The sequence below is a fragment of the Natator depressus genome, chromosome 7, assembly GCF_965152275.1.
Source record: "Natator depressus isolate rNatDep1 chromosome 7, rNatDep2.hap1, whole genome shotgun sequence".
In the NCBI taxonomy this organism is placed as follows: Eukaryota; Metazoa; Chordata; order Testudines; family Cheloniidae; genus Natator; species Natator depressus.
Window position 1 is genome coordinate 111429362 of NC_134240.1, and position 12546 is coordinate 111441907.

General features: G+C 43.4%; 1 protein-coding gene across 1 annotated transcript in view; it reads right to left on the reverse strand.

Moving 5' to 3' along the window:
- The window catches only part of FHIP2A (FHF complex subunit HOOK interacting protein 2A), a 52537-nt gene extending 51323 nt beyond the window's left edge, over positions 1–1214 (reverse strand). Inside the window, exon 1 of the mRNA XM_074959281.1 lies at positions 959–1214. Within this exon, the coding sequence (XP_074815382.1) occupies positions 959–1003 (45 nt within the window). The 5' untranslated portion in view covers positions 1004–1214. The remainder of the gene's footprint in view (positions 1–958) is intronic.
- Positions 1215–12546: the final 11332 nt, after the last annotated feature.

The following is a 12546-nucleotide window of genomic DNA, read 5'->3' on the forward strand; positions in this document are numbered from 1 at the left end:
TTAAAACAAAAAAGTTTATGTATTAAAAAAGCAGAATTTCTGGAGGCTGTTAACTGTGCAGGAAACCAAAGAGAGACCCTGACACTGCTACACCACCACACTGACCAAGAAAATCCGGGGCAGCTCCCCTAACCCAGCTGTAGCTTTACTTGGGTCTGCAAAGCACCCAGCATGTTTTTAGGCACTCAGAAACAATAACTAACAACCCCCCTCCTCAAGGCATCCTCACCTCTGCCTTGGGGCAAAGAAAGGGGAGCTATTAATGTGAATACTGGTCAGTGACTGCTCCACACTGGCTCTAAAATGCCGTAGGGGGGGGAAGATGCACCTCTACTTCTCTGCCTGGGCTAATGGGGGGGGTTATTATCGACGACGCTACCGGTGGCTGGGCCTCTGGGGAATTTCTCAGCCCGTCTCCAAGGCCCGAGAGAGAGATCTTCGCCTCTCCCCGCTGGCTGCCGGGGACAAGGGGGCTATGCCAGTGACCCTGGGGGCACTGCTCTCAACGGGCCTAGCGTGTCCTAGCTGCCCTCAGCTGCCCCCTTCTCGCCCCCCGCGGTGGGGAGGGTAAATTCACCCCTTCCTTGGGAAAGGGACCAGTGCAGATAACATCGGTCCCCATTCAACCGCCCGGGGCCCCTACAGGCAGCTACCCCATCCTTCGCCGCTCTGCCCTGGGGGCAGGCCAAAGGGGGACCGCTCCCCGGGCGGGGAGGGGCCGTAACAGCCGCCCCCGGCAGGCACAGGAAGGGGGACAATGGGGATCGCGCCCTCACCTCTGTCACCTCCCTCCCCGGCAGCGGGATCCCGGGTGGGGCGAGGGGACACGGAGCGGGAGCAACGTGGAAGGGGAGCAACGGGGCAATCAGCGGGCGCGTTCCCCCAGGCGGCCCCGCTCCTCGACTAGGCCGCAGCTGGATCCCCGGTGTGGCGCGGCCGGGCCGGCCGGCGGCCTTACCGCCTCCACGGCGTGCTGCAGGATGGAGGTGAGCTTTGAGAACATCCTGTCCCTGGACTGGAGCAGCCGCTGCCGGGAGGATCGCGAGAGCTCCTCGATCCGCCGCCTCCGCTCCAGGGTGAGGGCTGCATGCGGGGGGCCTGGCCGCGGGGATCGGGCTAGGGGCGCAGCCAGGCAGCCTCCTGCTCTCCCTCCCCGACAGACACCGTGGCACTGACACCCGCCCGCGCGGCGGCGCCGGCTGCTGAGGAGACGCCTTTCCCCGCTCGGCCGGCAGGGGCCGCTGCCCCCACAGCACAGAGCGGGTCTGTGCGGGGGAGTCCCCGCCGCTGGGCCTGGGAGCCCAGTCGTGGAGCCCCAGGGAGACCAGCCCCTTTGTTTAGCCCCACAGGAACCCCCTCCTCTTGCCCCAGTGGGACCAGCCCCTTTGTTTAGCCCCACAGGAACCCCCTCCTCTAGCCCCACTGGGACCAGCCCCTTTGTTTAGCCCCACAGGAACCCCCTCCTCTAGCCCCAGTGGGACCAGCCCCTTTGTTTAGCCCCACAGGAACCCCCTCCTCTAGCCCCACTGGGACCAGCCCCTTTGTTTAGCCCCACAGGAACCCCCTCCTCTAGCCCCAGTGGAACCAGCCCCTTTGTTTAGCCCCACAGGAACCCCCTCCTCTAGCCCCAGTGGGACCAGCGCCTTTGTTTAGCCCCTTCATGGAACCCCCTCCTCTAGCCCCAGTGGGACCAGCGCCTTTGTTTAGCCCCTTCATGGAACCCCCTCCTCTAGCCCCAATGGGACCAGCGCCTTTGTTTAGCCCCTTCATGGAACCCCCTGCTCTAGCCCCAGTGGGACCAGCCCCTTTGTTTAGCCCCATAGGAATCTCCTTGTCCACCCCCATATTTTGGGGGGAAATCCCATTTATTCAGCCTATAGAGACAAGGGATCCTATATTGGGAGGGGCAGGGGTATCTCCTCTAACCAGTTCTCCAGGGACTAAGGATTCCATTGTTTTTTCTGAGGTGGGTGCGCCTGCGGTGGGGAGGAATCTTCTCACCCAGCCGCTTAGACACCAAGGATCCCATACTAGAAAAAAGGGTGGTGGAGTCCCTTTCATCGTGCCTATAGAGATCAGGGATTCCCATATGATGGAGAACTGGGTAAAAGGAAACATGTTAAGTAAAAGCATTAGCAAAGTGTAGAAATGATGGTGATTCCAGGTCTCTGTCAGAAAATGGGAGCCTAGGTCTGTCACTCCGATCTTACAAACTGTTTTGTTTGGACATACCCACAGGGCGCTCCAGTCACTTCCTAGGGCATCTCACAGATGGAGTAGCTTGCAGAATCAGGGCCGCTGCAAGCTCTTATGCACATGCTTAACTGCACACACCTGAGTAGTCCTGGTGTAAGGCTCTGATCTTGACGATATTTACCCATTTGCTTAACTTTACTGCTGTGAGGTTTGAAGGACTGGGGTCTAAGTGCATGTGTGATTGGAGCCTACGTTTAACGTGACATGACAAGTAAGAGTTAAAACCAAACAAAACCGGTTTTTGCAAGTGAATAATTGTACATAGGTACTTGAGGAACAGTGACTGATGCAGAGCATAGCTGAGACGTTTCTTTTTCATAATCAACAACAAAAGAAAGCATTAATAAAATGTTTTTTATTAAGGCTTTTATTTTCAGATTACTAAATTTATCTTTTCTAGGTGGCCCAAATAGCCATATTTTACAGTGTGTTCTCAGTAGATGTAGGTTTTGTATACGAGCAATAGTATAAAGAAGTTGAGGGTATCTCTGCATTTCTGTATTGAGGTCATTAATCCATTTGATCATATGTCTGGAAAGTGTCCATAATGTGAGATTATGATAAAAAGTTTTAATAGGCATTTTTCAGTATGTTTGGACTTGTTTTAACAGAAAGCTTTCTGGGGAAAGGGCTATAATTTTATTATGTGCTTGTACAGAGCCTACCATGATGGGGTCCTGGTCCAGACGGGGGCTCCTATTGCTTTCAAAAAGACAAATAATAATAATATAATATTTAATATAGTATTCAAGCCAGGGGTGTCAAATATACAGCCTATGATCTACAGGACATAGTCTCAGCTTTCATTTAAAAAAAGAAGTAAATTTCTAGTAAATTTCAAACTTTCCAAATTGAATGGAATGTAACCGATGCCCTGATGTCTGCCTGCATCTTCAGAAAGCTTCAGACAATAACTCTGAAGTGTTAATTCCCTAAAGCCCAATGATGATACTTCTGTGTCAACATCAGCTATTTAAGTTGGGAGGTGGGAAATGGGAGTAGCTGCAGGGAAGAGGAAATGCAAAGGGAAGAACAAAGGAGACAGGGAAAATGGAGAAAAACATAGGCAGCAGAGCAGGAAGGAAGAGAAATAAAGGGCAGATATGGTGGTAGTCCTACAGAAGAATAGATTTTCGCATTGAACAATGCTGAATGTGTAAGGTTCTGAACAAACACCACCTAAAAGTTTAGTTATTAAAAGGTCAGGTTCTCTGCTAACCTCCCAATGGCATCAGTGGGAGATTGCTGTAGATTGCGGGAAGTATGGAATCCTAAATTTATACCCTGCCCACAGATCATAATTGAATATGGGATTTGGCCCCTGCGCAGAATGACACCTCTCTGATCTAGAGACACAAGGTGAGTGAGGTAATATCTTTCATTGGACCATCTTCTGATGGTGAAAGAGACATGCTTTCAAGCTACACAGGGCTCTTCTTCAGGTCACCAACAGAAGGTGGTCCAATAAAAGATATTACCTCACCCACCTTGTCTCTCTGGTATCCTGGGACCAACACAGCTACAATACTGCAAACCCCTGATCTACGACACATGATTTCTTCAGTGTGAATTTTTGGGGACTTTCTTTGAGTTCCTATATTTTTACTGGGGTGTCTAGAAGAGTGTGGGAGTTTTAAATGATATTTACAAGTGCAAAAATATTTTTTTTCTGCATGAGGCTTATCCATCAATATGGGTAGCAGAACAAACAAAGAAACAGTTAATCATTTTAGGCACCTTGAAGATATACAAGGAGACAGTTTTATTAACAGTGAAAGTATTTCTAAGCATACTTCATAATTTATGAAGTCATAAATCACTTAAACACAGATGGTAAAGCAGAACAGAGCTTTTCCAAGTGCTTGAGGACCTCTTATTATTCTAAGAGTGCCTTTGTACATAAAAACAGTTTTTAAAACATCTAGAACATTTAGATGTGCTTAGAATTAGTTTTATGGTCATAAAAATGAGTCCCTGCAAGGACTGCTCAACTCTGAATTTCTGACTTTAAGAAAAGAGAATCTTACCATTTTATGATTACTCCTAAGCACTCCCTTAAGCCTATTATACATAACAAATTGAGTTAGCGAGAATAATACTGAATATAATCTCCAATACATAGGGCTTCAATCTGTAGCCACTCTGTGCAGAACTGCAATTGATGCTATAGAATCTGGTTCATAGTGCATATATTATATATTGTAGCTGTGCATTTTTGTAAGCTCCTGAAATAGTTCAAATGATCAGACCAAAATATGTTGTTATCTCAGGCCTTGCACTACTGTTTTTTTTTCCCCCCCAACCAGTGCAGGTTTTTGCTACACCAGTGCAAAGCACTATCGTAGAAATAATGCAAAAAGTGACTTACCTATGACAGTGCAGAAAAACTCAGTATAGATGTGCTTAAGATATACCCTTGGGCTCCTGGGGATGATTCAGTTATGGACATAGAACCAGCGTCACACCATATAATAATCGAATTTTCATCTGCTGATTTAGGACTAATTCTGTTTCCACTGAAATCAATGGAAACTTTTCCATCAATTTTAAAAGGAGTAGGAACAGAGTTTTGCTGTGTTGTGTTTTGCAGGACATGCAATTATTTTGCAGGGTGGGACATGCTTCATTGCTGTAGTGAAGTACTGAGGTCTGTAATAGTAAATGCTGTGCATTAGAGTTTAGTCTCCTGCTTGAAGATGGATTAAGAAGTAGCTGAGAGTCAAACATTTGAATTGAGAATGAGATTGTTTTTGGAACAATAGCTGTTTTTTATCTCCTAAATGTTCAGGAAATTGTTCAGATTAAATTAATTTAAATGGAATAGACAGTGATGTAATGCACTAGCCTTTTATATCTGAAGATGTAGCTTCATATCCTATAAAACTTGATGGCACCACTCCAGTCTGTATTGGATATATTTGTCAGCATCACAGAAGAACATCCCTCAATTTGATTTTTTGTTCAGGAGAAGCTCAAGATTTGTTTGGCAAAATTTTGTAAGCCAGAATGAAAGAACATTAGTATACCTGTGAACTTTCTACACTCTGAATCATAATTTCTTATGTACATGATAACCAAATTCACACCCAGACTTTCAATGACTGATTAGAGGGATATTTTGAAGAGAAAATTAAGAGTGGGATTGTGTGTTGTACCTTTTAGAGATTTAGCACAAAATTCACTGTGTGGGGGAGGGCTAAAGTGACCTTAAGCCACCTTTGTGCCCTCCTTATTCCAAGCTGCTCTAGGCATTGAAATGGCCCCATGGGGATTTCTTAATTTACAGCAGCCTGCCCTCTGCTGTGTATTGGGTGGCAATGATGTCCAGAATCCTAGAGCTACACACTGTGGCCCACGCTCTTTCTCCCATGAAACATCCCCTCCTGCCCCACTCCAGCATGTCCCCCATGCCAGTGCTTGCAGTGTGGATGGACCTTGAGTACACCTGTGGTGGGAATTCTCCATTGTTCATCTCAGGGGCTACAGCAGGAGGGAAAATCCTTCCCAATATTTTTTTTTTTAAATTCTTACCTCCGTCACCTAATATCTCAGATTATTAAACCTGCAGTAATTTAAAAATCAAATTGATTTTTCACTGTGTATGCTGTTTGTTTAGTTTCTGTACTTTGGTCAAATTTCTTGTCAGTTTCACTTTTAGTTTATTTCACTTTCTGGGTCTTATGCATTACCATGGTGCTGTTGTGTTTGGGAAATGTTTACATCCCCCATAATCAAACAAACCTGTTTTCATTGCTATTTTTGAAAAATCCTAAAAGCATTTCTGTTCTTAATAAATTTGGTAACATATCGATGAGAACCCAGATTTGGGGACCAAACTGCATGTCCATGTCTCTTTAATCCTACTGGTTTGGAAGATCAGTGTATGTGTTTTCTTTCTCTGAAACTCTTACTTGAACAGGTAAGATTGAAAACAAACAAGGGCAACGTCTTTGTATCTTCAGCATGGAGTATTTTGTGGATGTTTTTCTTGGGCGGTGGGTGGGTGTGGATTTGATGGGAAGGGCAGAGAATTTTGCATAAAATTAATAATTTTAAGAAATAGTCACAGTTGAACAAATAAGTGTCATTAACAGTAACAGAGCCCATGACTGATCAAGGTTTTGTTTGGAAGTGGGGCGGGCAGAATAAGCTAGATCCCTAAAATAGCTTTAATTGAAAATACTAGAATCTGTGTGTCGCAGGGTGTGGATTTGCCAGTTTACAAAGGGTTAACTTCAGCATCCATCCATTTGCTGTCTTCTTCACAGGTATTCAGTGGAAGAAGTTCACAAAGGGCTCCTGGAAAGGTGAAATGCCTCTGGGAAGATAGGGTTCCCTACTCATGCCCTTATGGCTGAATTGATCATAGAATCACCCAGATTGAAGGAATTTTTAGTTTAGGGGTATCACGTTTAGACTTATTAAAATCAAGATCTTTCCTGACGAGCAGATCTTACGGTCTGCTGTTTTGTTTTGTTTCTGCTTAGTCATCCAACTAGTTTAGACCTTGATTAAAGCTAGAGTTTGTGATAACCGGGTAAAGGATTCTTATCACATGAAGCCATTACCCTATGATCCCACTGAGAGTTACCAAAAGCAACTACAGCATTTGCTCAAGAAACTTCCTGAAAAAGCACAAGATCAAATCCGCACAGACACACCCCTGGAACCCTGACCTGGGATATTCTATCTACTACCCAAGATCCATAAACCTGGAAATCCTGGGCACCCCATCATCTCAGGCATTGGCACCCTGACAGCAGGATTGTCTGGCTATGTAGACTCCCTCCTCAGGCCCTACGCTACCAGCACTCCCAGCTACCGTCAAGATACCACTGACTTCCTGAGGAAACTACAATCCATCGGTGATCTTCCTGATAACACCATCCTGGCCACAATGGATGTAGAAGCCCTCTACACCAACATTCCACACAAAGATGGACTACAAGCCGTCAAGAACACTATCCCCGAAAATGTCACGGCTAACCTGGTGGCTGAACTTTGTGACTTTGTCCTTACCCATAACTGTTTTACATTTGGGGACAATGTATAACTTCAGCTCAGCGGCACTGCTATGGGTACCCGCACGGCCCCACAGTATGCCAACATTTTTATGGCTGATTTAGAACAACGCTTCCTCAGCTCTCGTCCCCTAACGCCCCTACTCTGCTTGCGCTATATTGATGACATCTTCATCATCTGGACCCATGGAAAAGAAGCCCTTGAGGAATTCCACCATGATTTCAACAATTTCCATCCCACCATCAACCTCAGCCTGGTCCAGTCCACACAAGAGATCCACTTCCTGGACACTACAGTGCTAATAAACAATGGTCACATAAACACCACCCTATATCAGAAACCTACTGACCACTATTCCTACCTACATGCCTCCAGCTTTCACCCTGACCACACCACACGATCCATCGTCTACAGCCAAGCTCTGCGATACAACCGCATTTGCTCCAATCCCTCAGACAGAGACAAACGCCTACAAGATCTCTATCAAGCATTCTTACAACTACAATACCCACCTGCGGAAGTGAAGAAACAGATTGATAGAGCCAGAAGAGTTCCCAGAAGTCACCTACTACAGGACAGGCTTAACAAAGAAAATAACAGAACGCCACTAGCCGTCACCTTCAGCCCCCAACTAAAACCCCTCCAACGCATTATTAAGGATCTACAACCTATCCTGAAGGATGACCCAACACTCTCACAAATCTTGGGAGACAGGCCAGTCCTTGCCTACAGACAACCCCCCAACCTGAAGCAAATACTCACCAACAACCACATACCACACAACAGAACCACTAACCCAGGAACCTATCCTTGCAACAAAGCCCGTTGCCAACTGTGCCCACATATCTATTCAGGGGACACCATCACAGGGCCTAATAACATCAGCCACACTATCAGAGGCTCGTTCACCTGCACATCCACCAATGTGATATATGCCATCATGTGCCAGCAATGCCCCTCTGCCTTGTACATTGGTCAAATTGGACAGTCTCTACGTAAAAGAATAAATGGACACAAATCAGATGTCAAGAATTATAACATTCATAAACCAGTCGGAGAACACTTCAATCTCTCTGGTCACGCAATCAGAGACATGAAGGTCGCTATCTTACAACAAAAAAACTTCAAATCCAGAGTCCAGCGAGAAACTGCTGAATTGGAATTCATTTGCAAATTGGATACTATTAATTTAGGCTTAAATAGAGACTGGGAGTGGCTAAGTCATTATGCAAGGTAGCCTATTTCCCCTTGTTTCCCCCCCCCCCCAGACGTTCTGGTTAAACTTGGATTTATGCTGGAAGTGGCCCACCTTGATTGTCATGCACAGTGTGGGGAGAGTGGTCAGTTTGGATGAGCTATTGCCAGCAGGAGAGTGAGTTTGGGGGGGGGGGGTGAGAAAACCTAGATTTGTGCTGGAAATGGCCCACCTTGATTATCATGCACATTGTAGGGGGAGTGGTCACTTCGGATGAGCTATTACCAGCAGGAGAGTGAGTTTGTGTGTGTATGGGGGTGGAGGAGTGAGAAAACCTGGATTTGTGCTGGAAATGGCCCACTTTGATTTTCATGCAGGTTGTAAGGAGAGTGGTCACTTTGGATAGGCTATTACCAGCAGGAGAGTGAGTTTGTGTGTGTGGTTTTTGGAGGGGGGTGAGGGGGTGAGAGAACCTGGATTTCTGCAGGAAATGGCCCACCTTGATTATCATACACATTGTGAAGACAGTGGTCACTTTTGATGGGCTATTACCAGCAAGAGAGTGAGTTTGTCTGTGGGGGGGCGGAGGGTGAGAAAACCTGGATTTGTGCTGGAAATGGCCCAACTTGATGATCACTTTAGATAAGCTATTACCAGCAGGAGAGTGGGGTGGGAGGAGGTATTGTTTCACGGTGTCTGTGTATATAATGTCTTCTGCAATTTCCACAGTATGCATCCGATGAAGTGAGCTGTAGCTCACGAAAGCTCATGCTCAAATAAATTGGTTAGTCTCTAAGGTGCCACAAGTCCTCCTTTTCTTATCACATGAAGGGGATAACAGGCTAGTTAAATTGGCCTGACACCAAGATTCCAATCTTATTAAAGTTCCTTTCAGTGAAACAATATCAGTGTAGCTTTGCAGAGTCTATGGGGAATCAACAGATTAAAGAAAAAGCAAAACACAATTGAATCAATGAGAAGGAAAGGTTACACAGCAACACAGAGACTGAGTCAAGACTAGACCCAAGCTTTTGAGTTGCTGTGTAAATTTGAGCAAATCATTTGGAGTTCTAATTCCAGCACTGGCATTGACTGTCTTTGTGGACTTTGTCACGTTAATCCAAATTTTCAAGAGATGCCTCTGATCTTGGGACTCCAACTAAGACCTTTTGTAAATAAAACCTGATATTCAGAGAGACAATTTCCTACAGATATTTGCTGCTCAAAAGCCTGTTACATGTAGAATTAAATGTAGAATGTGTGCCATTGAAGCAAGCACATTTTTATTCCATTAGAAATCTCCTAATCCTGTATCTGTTAGCATACAAGAAATGACTTAAATCAGTAAAATATTTAAAAGTTTGGTCAGTTGCAGTTTTATGTTTGTATAGATGGTCAAATGAACACACAGACAAGAAGTAAACAAACACATGTATGTCTTTTTTCTTCATTGCCTTTTTGGCTCTGGTTACAGATTCAGTTGTGTATGCAATATTCTCATCTGTTTGTAATAGACAGATACTCTTCTCTGTTATCTGCATGCTCCCACTGCCACAAATTATATCTGACCTTATTTTTCTATTGCATTAATTGATTTTGTATGCATTTGGGTTCGCTCAAGAGGGCATGATTTTGAATAGATTAATTTGGTGATCAGAAATAATGTTGAGCACAGTTTTGCCCCACCAGTTGTGTGCAGGTGTAGTTGATTTTATTTAGGTGTCTAACTACCTGATGAAGCCCACATTAGTTAGATATGTAAATGACTTCACTTGAATCTGCACATAATTGTGGGTGCAAAAAGGAGGCCAAGTTTTAAAAATATGATCTAATGTTGAAGTAAATCTTCTGTTGGTGGTTTTCAGTCTGCTATTACTGAGGGTAGGTCTACACTACCGCTTAAGTTGATCTAACTTATGTCACACAGGGGCAGGGTGGATAAAAATCAGATAAAATGCTTTTTGAGGAAAAAACCTATCTAGAGATAGTTTTAATTAAGATACATTATAGCTCAAAGATATCTCATCATCGAATAGGGATTATAAATTCTAATTCTATAGTATGAGACAATATATTCATGTAATGTTTAAGAAAAGTTTTGTAAATAAGTTCCAATAGTTCATGGATTAGGGACCCAATCTTATGGGGTGAGAAATAACAGACCTCAACCCTATTGTTCCTCTGCAAATTTGTGTACACAGAGTCAATCCCTTACCTCTCTCTAAAAGTGCAACGTTTCAACAAGTTCAATGAATAGAAGATTGTTGGGGGTGGAATAGATCTGGACAAGGAGAAGAAGTCTGGAGATAAATGTGAGAAGGGAGGGACAGGCAGCAGAAACAAAAGTGAAATTGTTTGAGCAGCATATTCCAGAAGGCTTAAGGTCTTTGAGTGTAGCCTTCATTGATTTGAGATCTACCATACCATTCTCTCACTAGAAGGGAAAACCTATAATGGCAGCAGGCCGTAAGAGAGACCCAGTTTGGGAATAAGAACCATTCAAGAAATATTTGTTTGCTGATGATGTTTTAAAGAAAGTCGCACCAGTAAACTGGTGGAAGTCACTTAAGCACTTGGATTCAGAGATTTTGAAGTGATAATCTCACTTTTAACAGCAGTAGCTTCTTCTGCTGGTGTAGAAAGAATATTTTCTTCCTTTGGACTAATTCATTCCAAATTGAGAAATCATTTGGGACCTGAAGCAGAAAAGCTTGTTTTTCTTTTCCAGATTATGAACAAACAGGAAAATGAAGGTGAAGTGGACTGAGTTAGCTGCAGAAGCCAATATTTTAAGTTTCTCATGTTGATCTGGCTGACAGTCATTTTTTTAAAAATATTTCATTTAACTATTTTAGTTAAAAACAATTTTAACAAAAACAAACCTGATTTTAAAAAACTTGAATGTTTAACTAAATTCAAAAATTCATATGCTTGTTTTGTTAAAATATTATATGTTTGCTGTTGAAGAAAAAAATCCAGAATACATAATGTTGTTGTGTTAGTTACATAAAACAATTTAAATGTCTGTCTGGTGATGTTCTCCTCCTAATTTAGCATGGCAAGAAAATCCTCCAAATATTAATGATTAACCTGTTGAATTGGAGATAGTTTACCTCCCAATGACTTCATAAATATCTGCTTTAATTACCTTTGGTAAACGAAATAACCAAACAATCATTCATTTTTTGATATAGCTGTGAAAGTAATCTGAAAAGTTTTCAAAATAAATCACTTTAAAAATGTATAGTGTGCACCTTCTAAAAATGAAACCTACATCTATTTCTGAGTTGTGAAGTATATGTAGTAAGGTTATAACAACCAACAAGAATGCACTTTTATGTAGAAATCCATGATTAAATTGAGTCTCTGACTAGTGATTTAAATCATGATTTAAATCAAATCCACACTGCTCAGGGGTGTGAAAAAGACACCCCACGAGATATGCAAGTTACAGCGATCTAAGCACTATCCACACTGGTGCTATGACAGCAGGAGAGCATCTCACGGAGGTGGAGTAATTATGCCAGCAGGAGAGTGCTCTCCTGTTGACATAGAGTGTCTTTACCAGATGTACTACAGCGGTGCAGGTGCACCAGTGCAGCTGTGCCCATGTAGCGCTTCTAGTGTAGACCTTCCCTGAGCGTATAACTCATATGTTGGAAGGCTCAGATGGAGTTACAATGAACACATGAATGTAGATTGTTAATGTCAACCTAGAGAAATTGAAGAACTCCGTATTTTTCATGTATTGTTTAATGTAATGGCAAAATATCCTCTTGCCTCCCCTACAGAAATTTAGCAGCTGTTATCCATATCAAGAGTTTGAATGGCGTGTTTCCATAATTTTTATTGGATTAGTTGTACTTGGTTGATGATTTTTTCCTAACATTTTCTGTCAAATGTTGCATAATAGTGCATTCCTCTTCAAGAAGCCCTACTGAAATCAGTGGAACTACTCGAGGAGCAAGGTAAATATCAATGGGATTAGGGATATTGCATTTAGCTTTTAACAGTTTTATCCATCTAAGACTTTGCTACATAATGGATGTTTCTTAAGTCTACATTTTGATACT